Genomic DNA, 18,166 nt, shown 5'->3' with positions numbered 1-18,166 from the left:
ATTCCAGAATGTTGATCTGTAGTTTTGACTCTTGAGTGCTCCAGCGCCCCTGTAAATGATGAGTCTGGAACACTGCTCCCCAACCGCTGAGGCTTGCGTCCGTGGTTACCATCATCCAAGACCAGACCGTGAACGGCGCACCCTTCCTCAGATTGTGACTGTGAAGCCACCAGTAGAGCGACTGACGAGTCCTTATCGACAAGCGTATCAACTGCAGTTCGAGACGTGAATCCGTCCGAGTCCAACAGTGGAGAATCTGAGCTTGAAGAGGTCGGGCATGAAATCTGGCGTATGGAACTGCCTCGAATGAGGACACCATCTTGCCCAGTACCTGCATGCATCTGAGGACTGACACTGCCGGCAACTTTAACAGGGTTCTGATTCTGGCTTGTAAGTCCTGAATCTTGTCTGTAGGCAGAAACACCCTCTGGCTGTTGGTGTCGAATAGAAGACCCAGAAAAACCATTTTCTGCGACGGGAGTAAAGACGACTTTGGAAAATTGATTATCCACCCGAACGACTGTAGAGTCTCTGTCGTTAGACGCAGGTTCTGAGTGAGAATCTCCGGTGACGGTGCCTTGATCAACAGGTCGTCCAAGTATGGGGTGATGTTGACCCCTTTGCAACGGAGAACTGCGACGACATGACCCAGGACCTTCGTAAAAACCCGGGGAGCCGTAGAGAGACCAAAGGGAAGGGCCCGAAACTGAAAATGCCACGGCCCTACTGCAAATCTCAGAAGGGATTGATGTCCTATCCAAATTGGAACATGTAGGTATGCGTCCTTTATGTCTATTGAAGCCAAATATTCCCCTGGCTCCATGGCTGCGATAATGGAGCGAATGGATTCCATCCTGAATTTTTGGGATGAGAGGTACGGATTGAGAGCTTTTAGATTTAGAATGGGTCGAAACGAACCGTCCGGCTTGTCCACGAGAAAAAGACCCGAGTAAAAACCCCGACCTCTCTGAGGAGCTGGGACCGGAAGGATTACTCCATTTTGTAATAATGTTGCCGTCGCCTGAAGGAGAGCTTGACGTCTGGAGGGGTCGTCTGGGAGAGGTGTGACAAATAGTCGGGTTGGGACTGTCTCTTCGAAATCCAACATATATCCTCTGGAAATGACCCCCATTACCCACCGATCTGGTTTCGATAGGAGCCACACTTCCCTGAAGTGAAGTAAACGAGCCCCAACCTGTATTGATCCCTCCAGAGGGCCCGAAGCGTCATGCCTCAGGCTTGTCGGCAGGCTTACTGGCCGGTCTGCGAGTAGCCTGAGCTCCTCTACCTCTGAATGATCCCCTCCGTGGAAATCTGGAGAAGGGCCGAAAGGACTGGAAGTTACCTCTGCCCTGCGTACGAAAGGACCGAAATCTTGTAGGTTTTGGTTTGTTAGGAGCAGACGGAAGGAAAGGGCTCTTTCCTCCCGTAGTATCTGAAATGATCTTCTTTAACTCGGATCCAAAGAGAAACTCGCCTTCAAAAGGAACTGCCGTCAAGGTCTGCTTTGAGTCCGAATCAGCATTCCAAACCCTAAGCCAAAGAGATCGTCTTGCGGATACTGTTAAGGCAGAAACACGGGACTGTAGCGCCACCGAATCCAATAAGGCCTCACCCACGTAAGTAAGGGCCTCAGAAATCTGTTCTGCTAATTGAATGGCCTCCGACGGATCGTCTGACTGCATCCCAGATACAACCTGTGCAAGCCACTCATCTACGGCTTTAAGCACCCAGGCACTCGCCAGAACTGGACGAAGAGAGACACCTGATAAGGAAAACATAGATTTTAGTAATGCTTCTATCTTCCTATCGGTAGAGTCTTTTAAAGTCACAGACTGTACTGACGGAATAACCGTAGCTTTTGCTAAATGCGAAATAGGAGCGTCTACCTTTGGGGCAGTCTCCCAAAATTTTGTATCCTCCTCTGTAAAAGGATATAGAAATTTTAACTTTTTAGGAGCCTGGAAACGGGAATCCGGTTTTAGCCAGGGTTCTTTTAAAATATCCGCAAAGTGCGAGTAAGAAGGGAAGGCAGTAACCTGTCTCTTCTGTCGTTTGAAGAAAGGGGAAGAAGTCTCGGCTACTGCCTCATACTGAATATTAAGGGTCTGACGAATGGCTTCGATTAGTAGCCTAACACCTGAACTAGTAGATAATTCCTCATCTTCCCAAGCCGAATTTTCGTCCCATTCAGGATCTACCTCCCCTTCTTCCGATGGAGATGTCAGAGTATCCAACTCCTCTCCCAGAAACGTAATAGCGGGCAACGGCTGCGTTCGCTTAGAAGCCGCCGAACTACTAGCAGAATTTACAAATTTATTTACAGACTGAGTCAAATCAGTGAGACACTTTCCCATATTCTGGGCCCACAGCGGTTCCACCTGAGTCTGGGCCAAAGCTGCTTCCGACCTTGACTGACGCAAATCTGAAATTGCATCCACCATAGCCTTGACCCAAGGGGGCATTGACTGATCTGTGGATCTGGCCTGCTGATCTGCCGCTGGTGCCCCAGAGCATGATGTACAGAGGGTCCCTGCGTCAGCACTCCCCTTAGCCAGCTTTGTGCCACATTGTGAACATGAGAAATAAACCACTGAGGTTGTTTTTCCCTTTGCAGGTTTCTCTGGCTTACTGGTCATTTTGTACTCTGATGTACTATGTCTTGTCCCCCAAGTGTGATCCCCCGCCTCTTATACTTGCGGTTTTTGTGTAAGTGTGATCCCCCTCCTTAGCACAGCGTCCCCCCGTCTGCAGGCAGAGAAGATGGCGCCGTGAACAGCAGCGCGCGCGCGGGCAGAGCTGGGCGGGAAGACGGCTCTGCCTCTGCCCGCCTGACGTAACTTCTCTCTCACTCCGGCAAAACCGGAAGTTCGGCTCCCGTGCGCCGCTACACAGAGCGGTTGTCATGGCAGCACAGCAACGGTCCCAGGGAGTGAATAACACCCTCCCGGATCTAAACACAGTCCGCCCCCACCAAATTACATCCCAGTTCAGTCATCCGGCTGTCTGTGGATGTCGCGCGCTCCGGGGGGGTGGGGGGGGGGAGGAGGAGAGGGGAGAGAAGCGATGGCTTGTATATATATATATATATATATATATATATATATATATATATATATATATATATATATATATATATATATATATATATATATATATATATATATATATATATATATAGGATAAAAATCCCCAGTCAGGCAATAGGAAATAGGGACAGCCCAATACTGTCAGTGACAGATTGTGGCTGTCCAGTTACCTGATTCTGCTTTCTTCTCTGAAGGCCCCAGTGACCAAGGTATAGTGGCCTCCATGCAGCAGTCTGGAATGGGATACTAACCCTCTTCCACTGTTATACCTGTCACCTGTAAACAGGGACTAGGTACTTGTCAAAAGAAATAAAAATAAACAGAAAATCTAAAGAGAAATAAAAACTGTGTCTGTACTCCACAGGCACAAAACTAAAACTGAACAGGGCTGAGCAGGAAGGAGATGGGAGGGGTTAGAGGGGGGAGGAGTCAGCTTTTGATAGTTCTGTGCCAAACTCCACTACCACACACCTCTAACCCACAAGTAACGGCGCAGCGTCCCCCAGATGGAGGACAGAGAAATCTTATTTTCTCTAACGTCCTAGTGGATGCTGGGGACTCCGTAAGGACCATGGGGATTATACCAAAGCTCCCAAACGGGCGGGAGAGTGCGGATGACTCTGCAGCACCGATTGAGCAAACACAAGGTCCTCCTCGGCCAGGGTATCAAACTTGTAGAACCTTGCAAAAGTGTTCGAACCTGACCAAGTAGCCGCTCGGCAAAGCTGTAATGCCGAGACCCCTCGGGCATCCGCCCAAGAAGAGCCCACCTTCCTAGTGGAACGGGCCATAACTGATTTTGGCAGCGGCAATCCAGCCGCAGAATGAGCCTGCTGAATCGTGTTATAGATCCAGCGAGCAATAGTCTGCTTTGAAGCAGGAGCGCCAAGCTTGTTGGAAGCATACAGGATAAACAAAGACTCTGTTTTCCTGACCCTAGCCGTTCTGGTTACATAAACCTTCAAAGCCCTGACTACATCGAGCAACTCGGAATCCTCCAAGTCAGTAGTAGCCACAGGCACCACAATAGGTTGGTTTATATGAAAGGATGAAACCACTTTTCGGCAGAAATTGTGGACGGGTCCGCAATTCTGCTCTATCCGCATGGAAAACCAGATAGGGGCTTTTATGTGACAAAGCCGCCAACTCTGACACCCGCCTAGCCGAAGCCAAGGCTAATAGCATGACCACCTTCCACCTGAGATATTTGAACTCCACCGTTTTGAGTGGTTCAAACCAGTGGGATTTCAGGAAAAACTCAACACCACGTTAAGATCCCAAGGTGCCACTGGAGGCACAAAAGGAGGATGAATATGCAGCACTCCCTTTACAAACGTCTGAACTTCTGGAAGAGAAGTCAACTCCTTTTGAAAGAAAACGGATAGGCCGAAATCTGGACCTTAATGGAACCCAATTTTAGGCCCAAATTCACTCCTGACTGTAGGAAGTGAAGGAAACGGCCCAGCTGGAATTCCTCCGTAGGGGCATTCCTGGCCTCACACCAAGCAACATATTTTCGCCATATACGGTGATAATGTGGAGCGGTCACGTCCTTCCTAGCCTTTATCAGCGTAGGAATGACCTCATCCGGAATGCCTTTCTCCGCTAGGATCCGGCGTTCAACCGCCATGCCGTCAAACGCAGCCGCGGTAAGTCTTGGAACAGACAGGGCCCCTGTTGCAACAAGTCCTGTCTTAGAGGAAGAGGCCACGGGTCTTCTGTGAGCATTCCTTGCAGATCTGGATACCAAGTCCTTCGTGGCCAATCTGGAACAATGAGTATCGTTCTCACTCCTCTTTTTCTTATTATTCTCAGCACCCTGGGTATGAGAGGAAGAGGAGGAAATACATAAACCGACTGGAACACCCACGGTGTCACCAGGGCGTCTACAGCGATCGCCTGAGGGTCTCTTGCCCTGGCGCAATACCTCTGTAGCTTTTTTGTTGAGGCGGGATGCCATCATGACCACCTGTGGCAGTACCCACCGACTTGCAGTCTGTGCGAAGACTTCCTGATGAAGTCCCCACTCTCCCGGGCGGAGGTCGTATCTGCTGACAGGTCTGCTTCCCAGTTGTCCACTCCCGGGATGAACACTGCTGACAGTGCGCTTACGTGATTTTCCGCCCAGCGAAGAATTCTGGTGGCTTCCGCCATCGCTACCCTGCTCCTTGTGCCGCCTTGTCGGTTTACATGAGCCACTGTGGTGATGGTGTCTGACTGAATCAGAACCGGTTGGTCGCAAAGCAGGGTCTCCGCTTGACGTAGGGCGTTGTATACGGCCCTCAGTTCCAGGATGTTGATGTGAAGGCAAGTCTCCTGACTTGACCACAGACCTTGGAAATTTCTTCCCTGTGTGACTGCTCCCCACCCTCGGAGGCTTGCATCCGTGGTCACCAGGACCCAGTCCTGAATGCCGAATCTGCGGCCCTCGAGAAGGTGAGCACTCTGCAGCCACCACAGGAGAGACACCCTGGCCCTGGGTATAGGGTGATTAACCGATGCATCTGAAGATGTGATCCGGACCACTTGTCCAGTAAGTCCCATTGAAAGGTCCTCGCATGGAACCTGCCGAAGGGAATGGCCTCGTATGACGCCACCATCCTTCCCAGGACTCGAGTGCAGTGATGCACTGACACCTGTTTTGGTTTTAATAGGTTCCTGACCAGTGTCATGAGCTCCTGAGCTCTCTCTATCGGGAGATAAACCCTTTTCTGGTCTGTGTCTAGAATCATGCCTAGGAAAGGCAGACGAGCCGTAGGAACCAACTGCGACTTTGGAATATTTAGAATCCAGCCGTGTTGCCGTTACACTTCCAGAGAAAGTGCTACGCTGATCAGCAACTGCTCTCTTGATCCCGCTTTTATGAGGAGATCGTCCAAGTATGGGATAATTGCGAACCCTTGCTTCCGCAGGAGTACCATCATTTCCGCCATTACCTTGGTAAATATTCTCGGTGCCGTGGAGAGACCAAACGGCAACGTCTGAAATTGGTAATGACAATCCTGTACCACAAATCTGAGGTACGCCTGATGAGGTGGATAAATGGGGACATGAAGGTATGCATCCTTTATGTCCAGAGACACCATAAAATCCCCCCCTTCCAGGCTTGCGACGACCGCTCTCAGCGATTCCATCTTGAACTTGAACCTTATCAGGTATATGTTAAGGGATTTTAAATTCAATATGGGTCTGACCGAACCGTCCGGTTTCGGGACTACAACATGGTCGAATAATAACCCCCTCCTTGTTGAAGGAGGGGAACCTTGACCACCACCTGTTGAAGATACAATTTGTGAATTGCAGTTAACACTATTTCCCTCTCGTGGGGGGAAGCCGGCAGGGCCGTCGGTGAGGGGGCATCTCCTCGAAGTCCAGCTTGTATCCCTGAGACACAATATCTATTGCCCAGGGATCCAACAGGGAGTGAACCCACTTGTGGCTGAAATTTCGAAGACGTGCCCCCACCGGGCCTAGCTCCGCCTGTGGAGCCCCAGCGACATGCGGTGGATTTTGTAGAGGCCGGGGAGGACTTCTGTTCCTGGGAACTAGCTGTGTTGTGCAGCTTCTTTCCTCTGCCCCTGCCTCTGGCAAGTAAGGACGCACCTCGGACTTTCTTGTTTCTTTGTGATCGAAAGGACTGCATTTGATAATGTTGTGCTTTCCTAGGCTGTGCTGGAATATAAGGCAAAAGATCAGAATTACCAGCTATAGCTGTGGAGACCAGGTCAGAGATCCCTTCTCCACACAATCCTCAGCCTTGTAAGGTAAACCTTCCATATGCCTCTTAAGTCGGCATCACCTGTCCATTGCATGTTCCACAGGACACGTCAAGCAGAAATCGACATAGCGTCGACTCTAGAACCCAGTAGACTAATGTCTCTTTGGGCATGTTATATATATATATATAAAAGATGCTGTCTGAGATAGATAGATAGATAGATATATCTATCTCAGACAGCATCTTTTATATATATATATATATATATAATAGAAATCCACGGCACTCACAATGTCCAAAAATTGGTATGCATATATACGTGCCGGTGCCCTCCCTGGTAGCAGCATGCGCTGTGTCCAATATAAAAGTGTAACAATGGGCGGCACTCACGGCATGGAAAAAAAGACAGACAAGCTGGTCTGATGTTAAATCAACGTTTCAATGTCTTTACGGCATTTTCGTCAGGATAACAAATACAATGTGACTCACCTTTTTATCCCCGTCTGATGGTCCATGGCGCCGCCGGCCAGTCGCGTCCCGCTCCGTCCAACTGATGACGTCATGACGAGGCGCCGGCTGTGGCGTCACGGAGCACCCGGACCGGAGCACATCTAAAACATGAACAGTCCCCCGTGTTGTATAACCAAACCTTAACAAACAAATAACAAAAATCACATTTAGCCACATAATGCAACATAGGTCAAAAGTATAGCACAGATTGGCTGGCACATAAAATGTGTTGAAATTGAAACAATGTAACTGTCCGTAAACAGATGGATACAGTATGACCGATGTTAACAGTGCAAGAATGTAGCATATACTGAGTGATGACTGATGTAAATATATTAAGTCAAGCACTAGATGAAGTTACTGAAAATTATTGGTGAGCAAGGGCAAATGAAGTGGCTGGTCAATTATAAAAATGCTGACAAACCAGTTTGCTCATTAAGTCCCCTAGGGGACAGCGTATCCAGAGTATGTATCCATTTAGCTTCTGCTCTAAGTAACTTTTGTGATCGATCACCCCCCCGTTTTGATGGGGGAATGTGATCAATAATACGGTGGCGGAGTGCTGCCACTGAATGTTTAGCCTGGAGAAAATGTCTCGCTACAGGTTGGTCACTTCTGCCTGCTATGGTTGCCGCTCTGATGGAAGCTCGATGTCCTGCCATGCGTTCTTTAAACATGCAATCTGTTTTCCCCACATAGTGGAGACCACAAGGGCAGCTAAGTAAATACACAACAAATTTAGTGGTACAAGTGACACGATGATGGATCTTAAATTTTTTACCCGTAAAGGGGTGATGAAATGAATCACCCGTTAGCATGTGGCTGCACGTCGTGCAGCCCAAACATTTGAAGCAACCCGGGCATGAAGATTTAAGGAAAGTGGTACTTATACTTTTTTTGGGAGTGCTTTCAACATTAGTTTTAACAAGAAAATCACGAATGTTTTTGCCTCTGCGGTAGGCTGGCATTATTCGTGTATTTGATTTAAGGCCAATTTTCTTATCCGTTTGTATGATAGGCCAGAAGTTTTTCGTTATTTTACTTATTGTAGGGCTCTGAGTGTTAAATTGATTGACCCATATTAATCTGTCTGAGCTTTCAGTTTTTTTAAGGGAGTTTAAAGTACAGCTTCTTGGTATCTTAAGTACTTTTTCTTTGATGGTTATTAAATCAGACCGGCAGTATCCTCTCTGAATAAATTTGGCTATCATAGCGTCACATTCTGCCTCTAGTTGAGATTCATCGCTGATGATGCGTTTAAGACGCAGCATCTGCGAGTAAGGGAGACCCTTACGTAGGGAAATAGGGTGATGACTGGACGCTAATAAGGTATTATTCCTGTCCGTGCTCTTAGTAAATAGTGATGTGACAATTTTATCGTCACTTAATGTGATGCGTACATCCAAAAAGCTGATTGTTTTGTCATGTATGGTGTACGTAAATTTTACAGGAGAATCAGATAAATTATGTGTATCCAGTAAGGATACTAGCATGTTACGTGGTCCTGTCCAAAATAGTAACAAATCATCTATGAAACGTAAATATAACAGAACATAAGGTTTAGCTGCTGCATTGGACAGGAACAACTCGTCCTCAATTCGCAACATGAAACTGTTGGCGAATGAGGGCGAGACGTTGCTGCCCATGGAGCAGCCAGATTGCTGTAAATAAAAATTGTTATTGAATAAAAAGTAATTTCTTTGTAAAGTCAATTGAAGTAAACTTAAAAATAGGTCAATGTTCGGTCCATTGTATGAAGAGTTGTTTTGTATTAGAGCTTCCACAGCCTTGAGGCCATCTGATTGGGGAATGCATGTATATAAATTTTTCACGTCAATCGTTGCTAAAATACAGCCGCTCGGAACTGAATTAATGGTAGCCAATTTGTTCAACAGTGCTGTAGTGTCCTTAAGGCAGTGATCAACAGCTTGAATGCATGGTTGCAGGTGAAAGTCCAGAAAGATGGAAATTTTCTGATATAATGATCCTCTGGCTGAGATTATAGGACGTCCTGGAGGGGACTTAGTGTCCTTGTGAATTTTGGGTACCGAATACAGTATAGGTACCACTGGACAGCGTGTGGATAACGACTCAAGTTGTGCCGACGTTAAATGGCCATCTTTCACTGCCTGAGACAAGGTGTTGTCAAGTTCCTTTTTGTAGACAGCAGTAGGGTCAGAAGGTAATTTCCGGTAAGTGTTTGTATCTGATAATTGACGGTCAAGCTCAGCGATATATTCGTGGACGTTTTGTATTACTAGAGCTCCGCCCTTATCTGCCGGACGTATGACTATGTCGTCATATTTGCTCAGATTATTCAAGGCTTGCCATTCAGTTTTCGTCAAATTAGGATGGACATGTTTGGCATGTTTAATGGTATGTTGAACTTGATGATCAATTGATCTTGAAAAAATTTTGATAGATTGATTTTGTGAAACTGGATCAAATTTAGATTTAACACGGAGAGCTGGTGGCATAGTCACGTTAGTGGATGATGTTGTTGAATGTTGAGAGAAGTACTCTTTCAGGCGAAGTTGTCGCTCCAGTTTGTATTGTTCAACTTTCCAGTTGAAGGAGTCAAATTTAGTAGTTGGAACAAAATTTAGTCCTTTAGACATGACTTGTAATTCCGTAGGGGTGAATTGACGATCAGATAAATTGAAAATCATCTCCGTTTGGAGTACACTGTTTTTCTTTCTCGACGTCCTCTTGCATTGCCCACCGCGCCTCGTGAATTGGCGCCTGGATTGGTTGGTTGGGCCGATGTGCGTGCCCCTAAAGGGGGAAGACCTTGGGTAGGGCAAGGAACTTCTGTTTCACTAGCTGTTGCTGTGCCATCTGTGGAGGAGTCCGTGTCCAGATGTTGTACGTTAAAGCGATTAAAAGGACGTCGTCTCACAGGTCGTCTGGGGGCCGATGTACCAGAGATCCAAGGATAGACTTGTCTTTTAGCATAGTCGTTGTTGACAATTTCCAGTTTATTACGTTTGTGAGAAATTAAATCTTTCTGGTATTTGTCAATTTGGACAGTGAGTTTCTCATACCAGTTAGTGGAGGTATCTTGTTGCAGCGTGGGTTTGTGAATGGTCTCAAACGTATCTATTTGAGTACGGATGACTGCCAGTTCCCGTGTGACTTCTTCTGTGACTAAAAGCATGAGGTCATAAGAACATTTGTTTAAAATGGAGACCCATTTTTTGCAAAAAGCCGCATTGAATCTCCCTATGGTAGGGATGTTTTTAATTCGAAAACCCCTGGGTATTTTGCCCTGTCGGTGATAATCCGACAAGGTCACCCCATGATAATAAAAGTCCTTTTCGCGACGTTTTAATTTAAACAAGTCGCGGAATAAATGAACATTGTCAGGTGTGCCACCCGTGACAGCAAGGTTTTCCTTGAAGCGTAATCTAGTGGCGTCCCCATCGGAATAGCTGAACGTCTCGCCAGGTGTTAGTTCAATGGTTGAAAACAAATCTTCCAGATCTGTGTCAGTGTGTATGGACATCTTCAGTATATGCAAAAATCTTGATGTGGAAAAAAGTGAAGACAAGGAGTGTAGTGTTTCAATTTCAACACATTTTATGTGCCAGCCAATCTGTGCTATACTTTTGACCTATGTTGCATTATGTGGCTAAATGTGATTTTTGTTATTTGTTTGTTAAGGTTTGGTTATACAACACGGGGGACTGTTCATGTTTTAGATGTGCTCCGGTCCGGGTGCTCCGTGACGCCACAGCCGGCGCCTCGTCATGACGTCATCAGTTGGACGGAGCGGGACGCGACTGGCCGGCGGCGCCATGGACCATCAGACGGGGATAAAAAGGTGAGTCACATTGTATTTGTTATCCTGACGAAAATGCCGTAAAGACATTGAAACGTTGATTTAACATCAGACCAGCTTGTCTGTCTTTTTTTCCATGCCGTGAGTGCCGCCCATTGTTACACTTTTATATTGGACACAGCGCATGCTGCTACCAGGGAGGGCACCGGCACGTATATATGCATACCAATTTTTGGACATTGTGAGTGCCGTGGATTTCCTCTATTTATATTTTGACCACCGCGGTCGTGCAGACCAGTGGCCATACAAAGGCACCCGTTCCAGTATATTTATACGTCTGGACTTTTATTGGTTGTGGAGCACATTATCACGTGTCGTTCAGACACTACACTCCTTGTCTTCACTTTTTTCCACATCAAGATTTTTGCATATACTGAAGATGTCCATACACACTGACACAGATCTGGAAGATTTGTTTTCAACCATTGAACTAACACCTGGCGAGACGTTCAGCTATTCCGATGGGGACGCCACTAGATTACGCTTCAAGGAAAACCTTGCTGTCACGGGTGGCACACCTGACAATGTTCATTTATTCCGCGACTTGTTTAAATTAAAACGTCGCGAAAAGGACTTTTATTATCATGGGGTGACCTTGTCGGATTATCACCGACAGGGCAAAATACCCAGGGGTTTTCGAATTAAAAACATCCCTACCATAGGGAGATTCAATGCGGCTTTTTGCAAAAAATGGGTCTCCATTTTAAACAAATGTTCTTATGACCTCATGCTTTTAGTCATAGAAGAAGTCACACGGGAACTGGCAGTCATCCGTACTCAAATAGATACGTTTGAGACCATTCACAAACCCACGCTGCAACAAGATACCTCCACTAACTGGTATGAGAAACTCACTGTCCAAATTGACAAATACCAGAAAGATTTAATTTCTTACAAACGTAATAAACTGGAAATTGTCAACAACGACTATGCTAAAAGACAAGTCTATCCTTGGATCTCTGGTACATCGGCCCCCAGACGACCTGTGAGACGACGTCCTTTTAATCGCTTTAACGTACAACATCTGGACACGGACTCCTCCACAGATGGCACAGCAACAGCTAGTGAAACAGAAGTTCCTTGCCCTACCCAAGGTCTTCCCCCTTTAGGGGCACGCACATCGGCCCAACCAACCAATCCAGGCGCCAATTCACGAGGCGCGGTGGGCAATGCAAGAGGACGTCGAGAAAGAAAAACAGTGTACTCCAAACGGAGATGATTTTCAATTTATCTGATCGTCAATTCACCCCTACGGAATTACAAGTCATGTCTAAAGGACTAAATTTTGTTCCAACTACTAAATTTGACTCCTTCAACTGGAAAGTTGAACAATACAAACTGGAGCGACAACTTCGCCTGAAAGAGTACTTCTCTCAACATTCAACAACATCATCCACTAACGTGACTATGCCACCAGCTCTCCGTGTTAAATCTAAATTTGATCCAGTTTCACAAAATCAATCTATCAAAATTTTTTCAAGATCAATTGATCATCAAGTTCAACATACCATTAAACATGCCAAACATGTCCATCCTAATTTGACGAAAACTGAATGGCAAGCCTTGAATAATCTGAGCAAATATGACGACATAGTCATACGTCCGGCAGATAAGGGCGGAGCTCTAGTAATACAAAACGTCCACGAATATATCGCTGAGCTTGACCGTCAATTATCAGATACAAACACTTACCGGAAATTACCTTCTGACCCTACTGCTGTCTACAAAAAGGAACTTGACAACACCTTGTCTCAGGCAGTGAAAGATGGCCATTTAACGTCGGCACAACTTGAGTCGTTATCCACACGCTGTCCAGTGGTACCTATACTGTATTCGGTACCCAAAATTCACAAGGACACTAAGTCCCCTCCAGGACGTCCTATAATCTCAGCCAGAGGATCATTATATCAGAAAATTTCCATCTTTCTGGACTTTCACCTGCAACCATGCATTCAAGCTGTTGATCACTGCCTTAAGGACACTACAGCACTGTTGAACAAATTGGCTACCATTAATTCAGTTCCGAGCGGCTGTATTTTAGCAACGATTGACGTGAAAAATTTATATACATGCATTCCCCAATCAGATGGCCTCAAGGCTGTGGAAGCTCTAATACAAAACAACTCTTCATACAATGGACCGAACATTGACCTATTTTTAAGTTTACTTCAATTGACTTTACAAAGAAATTACTTTTTATTCAATAACAATTTTTATTTACAGCAATCTGGCTGCTCCATGGGCAGCAACGTCTCGCCCTCATTCGCCAACAGTTTCATGTTGCGAATTGAGGACGAGTTGTTCCTGTCCAATGCAGCAGCCAAACCTTATGTTCTGTTATATTTACGTTTCATAGATGATTTGTTACTATTTTGGACAGGACCACGTAACATGCTAGTATCCTTACTGGATACACATAATTTATCTGATTCTCCTGTAAAATTTACGTACACCATACATGACAAAACAATCAGCTTTTTGGATGTACGCATCACATTAAGTGACGATAAAATTGTCACATCACTATTTACTAAGAGCACGGACAGGAATAATACCTTATTAGCGTCCAGTCATCACCCTATTTCCCTACGTAAGGGTCTCCCTTACTCGCAGATGCTGCGTCTTAAACGTATCATCAGCGATGAATCTCAACTAGAGGCAGAATGTGACGCTATGATAGCCAAATTTATTCAGAGAGGATACTGCCGGTCTGATTTAATAACCATCAAAGAAAAAGTACTTAAGATACCAAGAAGCTGTACTTTAAACTCCCTTAAAAAAACTGAAAGCTCAGACAGATTAATATGGGTCAATCAATTTAACACTCAGAGCCCTACAATAAGTAAAATAACGAAAAACTTCTGGCCTATCATACAAACGGATAAGAAAATTGGCCTTAAATCAAATACACGAATAATGCCAGCCTACCGCAGAGGCAAAAACATTCGTGATTTTCTTGTTAAAACTAATGTTGAAAGCACTCCCAAAAAAAGTATAAGTACCACTTTCCTTAAATCTTCATGCCCGGGTTGCTTCAAATGTTTGGGCTGCACGACGTGCAGCCACATGCTAACGGGTGATTCATTTCATCACCCCTTTACGGGTAAAAAATTTAAGATCCATCATCGTGTCACTTGTACCACTAAATTTGTTGTGTATTTACTTAGCTGCCCTTGTGGTCTCCACTATGTGGGGAAAACAGATTGCATGTTTAAAGAACGCATGGCAGGACATCGAGCTTCCATCAGAGCGGCAACCATAGCAGGCAGAAGTGACCAACCTGTAGCGAGACATTTTCTCCAGGCTAAACATTCAGTGGCAGCACTCCGCCACCGTATTATTGATCACATTCCTCCATCAAAACGGGGGGGTGATCGATCACAAAAGTTACTTAGAGCAGAAGCTAAATGGATACATACTCTGGATACGCTGTCCCCTAGGGGACTTAATGAGCAAACTGGTTTGTCAGCATTTTTATAATTGACCAGCCACTTCATTTGCCCTTGCTCACCAATAATTTTCAGTAACTTCATCTAGTGCTTGACTTAATATATTTACATCAGTCATCACTCAGTATATGCTACATTCTTGCACTGTTAACATCGGTCATACTGTATCCATCTGTTTACGGACAGTTACATTGTTTCAATTTCAACACATTTTATGTGCCAGCCAATCTGTGCTATACTTTTGACCTATGTTGCATTATGTGGCTAAATGTGATTTTTGTTATTTGTTTGTTAAGGTTTGGTTATACAACACGGGGGACTGTTCATGTTTTAGATGTGCTCCGGTCCGGGTGCTCCGTGACGCCACAGCCGGCGCCTCGTCATGACGTCATCAGTTGGACGGAGCGGGACGCGACTGGCCGGCGGCGCCATGGACCATCAGACGGGGATAAAAAGGTGAGTCACATTGTATTTGTTATCCTGACGAAAATGCCGTAAAGACATTGAAACGTTGATTTAACATCAGACCAGCTTGTCTGTCTTTTTTTCCATGCCGTGAGTGCCGCCCATTGTTACACTTTTATATATATATATATATATATATATATTACATACATACTAGGGTCTCAATCTCTGCTGATAAGGTATCTGTCCACGCTGCTACAGCGCTATAAACCCATGCCGACACAATCGCCGGTCTGAGTAGTGTAAATGGACTTCAAAGTACCTTTACTGCATGCTATCTGCAGGATCCCTGAGGATAGCTGTTAAGTCAGCGCTACCTTCTGTACAAACGTGACACCCTAGGGGAAGATTCCCATCGTATCCTGGCCCTAGTAGGGAAAGGATACTCCCTGAGAATTCTTTGTGGAAAACTGCAGTCTCTTGTCTGGAGATTCCAGGCTCTTTTTCTTCATGAGAGGAGGGAAATTTACCTCAGCTTTCTTCCCCTTAAACATGTGTACCCTTGTGTCAGGGACAGATGAGTCATCAGTGATATGCAAAACATTTTTTATTACAATAATCATATATTGAATACTTTCCTGCCCTTTTGGCTGTAACTTTGCATTATCGTAGTCGACACTGGAGTCAGACTCCGTGTCGATATCAGTGTCTATTATTTTGGATAGTGAGCCTTGAGAGACTCTGAAGGTCTCTGCGACATAGGGACACACATGGGTAGATTCCCTGTCTGTTCTCTAATCTTTTGTGCAATAAATTTACCTTAGCACTTAATTTCACATATCCAAACAGGTGTCGGCGTTGTCGACGGAGACACCACTCACACACACATTTGCTCCATCTCCTCCTTAGGGGAGCCTTTTACCTCAGACATGTCGACACACACGTACTGACACACCACACACTCAGGGAATGCTCATCTGAAGACAATTCCCCCACAAGGCCCTTTGGAGAGACAGAGAGAGAGTATGCCAGCACACACCCCAGCGCTATTAACCCAGGAATAACACAGTAACTTAATGTTAAGCTGCAGTGCTGTGCGTTACCTTAGTGAAGAACGGAGTCTTCTGCCGCCGATTTCGAAGTCTTCTTGCTTCTCATACACACCCGGCTTCTGTCTTCCGGATCTGCGAGGGGGACGGCGGCGCGGCTCTGGGATCGGACGACGAGGGTGAGATCCTGTGTATGATCCCTCTGGAGCTAATGGTGTCCAGTAGCCTAAGAAGCAGGACCTAGCTTCAGAGAGTAGGGCTGCTTCTCTCCCCTCAGTCCCACGATGCAGGGAGTCTGTTGCCAGCAGAGCTCCCTGAAAATAAAAAACCTAACAAAATACTTTCTCACAGCAAGCTCAGGAGAGCTCACTGAACAGCACCCAGCTCGTCCGGGCACAGTCTCAAACTGAGGTCTGGAGGAGGGACATAGAGGGAGGAGCCAGAGCACACCAGAATCTAAATTCTTTCTTAAAGTGCCCATGTCTCCTGCGGAGCACGTCTATTCCCCATGGTCCTTACGGAGTCCCCAGCATCCACTAGGACGTTAGAGAAATAACGGCGATTGACACCCAAAACTACACTGTAGCCTATGAGCTATACAACGCAATCTTAGCTAGGAGAGGAATCCCCCAGAAGCCTCCCCGGCAACGGCTGTCGCAGGTGCATAGTCAGCAGGACCCCCGGCAACACAGTGAGCACATGCAGGGACGGGCAAAGTGGTCATACATTCAGCCGATGTATGCAACTTGTGCAATGTAATCTTGAGCGTGGACTTCGAGCCCAGATCGCATTGCAAATGTAAAGATTGATAAATGCCCCTAAGTCTCTTCAATTCCAATAACAGGCTGCCTGCCCCCCCGCCGAGGTATGGTGATGTTTTATTTTAGGTTTATATTCATTTTAAAATCTGCATAAATAAAATGCTACTAAAAATATGGTTATTAGAAGTCACCCTTGGAGTTCTATGAGCAATCTAAGAACACGTGGCATATGGCGTTTGGAAACTTTTAGCATACACACATATTGAAGAATCCCCCTTTAAGGCTCTACTCAATGAAACCCTGGTTGCTATATGCATAATACATTACTCTACAGTCACTCACCCTCACCACGCTGCCCAATAGGAGAGCGAAATGGGGACGTAATCAATGGGCCAGTAGGAACCTCTGGAAGGTCTGCCTCTTCCTCCTGCAGAATCTCATTCAGCTCTCGCTCCAGCTCATCTGTGTCCACATCTGGAAGGAGGAAAGTAAGGATTGTCCTGCACGTTTCTGTCCTCAGAGCTGTGACCAGACACACAGACCCTTTCACACAAAACATATGCTTGTTCCTCTGGCTTTTTGTTATGTGGTGATCTCACCAAATGCTGACTGAGGGCAATTATCATGCAACCAAATAGTGGCGGAAAATGCATATTATTTAGGTGAAACACCCAGGACAAATGTGAAAATTAAAAATTAAAATGTGAACTAGATAGCCCGTGCCCATCATACAGTGCCAGAGGAACACTATGGGAGACACATGCTACTTACCAAGATCACCGGATCCTGCTCCAGCCAGAGTCTGGCTGACGTCATCTTGGAGGTCACAGAACTGCAGCAAAAAGCAAAGGTCAGTCTGTCAGTCACACATTCAGTTCTGTCCATAGACATAAAGTAGTGCGCCACCACTGGTATTTAAGCAAATGGACTTTGGCAAAATAGGTCATCCAGAAAATGTAATGAAATAGAAAAAATAGGAATTTAATACCTACCAGTAATTCCTTTTCTCCTAGTCTGTAGTCGATACTGGGGTCTTGTACTTTAGTACCATGGGGTATAGATCGGGTCCACTGGAGCCTGGCACTTTAAAACTTAAAGTGTGTGTATGTGTGTGCTGGCTCCTCCCCTCTATGCCCCTCCTACCAGACTCAAGTCTAGGAAAACTGTGCCCGAGGAGATGGACATAACATGAGAGAAGAACAATACAACAGCGGTGAGGCAACAAGCCAACACACAACCATAAACGAAAAGGAGGGCGCTAACCAGAGCAGAGGATAGCAACACCAACCTAACCTGGATAGCAGAGCTATCCCAACAAAATAATGGGACCGCAACGTCAGCCGA

At 45.8% G+C, this 18,166-nt stretch overlaps 1 protein-coding gene across 2 annotated transcripts in view; it reads right to left on the bottom strand.

The window, feature by feature from the left end:
- CHMP7 (charged multivesicular body protein 7) overlaps positions 1–18,166 on the bottom strand; it is an 83,728-nt gene that overhangs the window by 14,026 nt on the left and 51,536 nt on the right. For both annotated transcript variants that reach the window (XM_063931770.1, XM_063931769.1), the window contains 2 exons: positions 17,594–17,654; positions 17,165–17,296 (listed from right to left, as the gene is read on the bottom strand). In XM_063931770.1, coding sequence (XP_063787840.1) covers positions 17,165–17,296; positions 17,594–17,654 — 193 coding nt within the window. The remainder of the gene's footprint in view (positions 1–17,164; positions 17,297–17,593; positions 17,655–18,166) is intronic.

Source organism: Pseudophryne corroboree, chromosome 6 (assembly GCF_028390025.1).
Source record: "Pseudophryne corroboree isolate aPseCor3 chromosome 6, aPseCor3.hap2, whole genome shotgun sequence".
In the NCBI taxonomy this organism is placed as follows: domain Eukaryota; kingdom Metazoa; phylum Chordata; class Amphibia; order Anura; family Myobatrachidae; genus Pseudophryne; species Pseudophryne corroboree.
The sequence above is the reverse complement of the archived record's forward strand: the minus strand, read 5'-3'. Positions and strand labels throughout refer to the sequence as shown.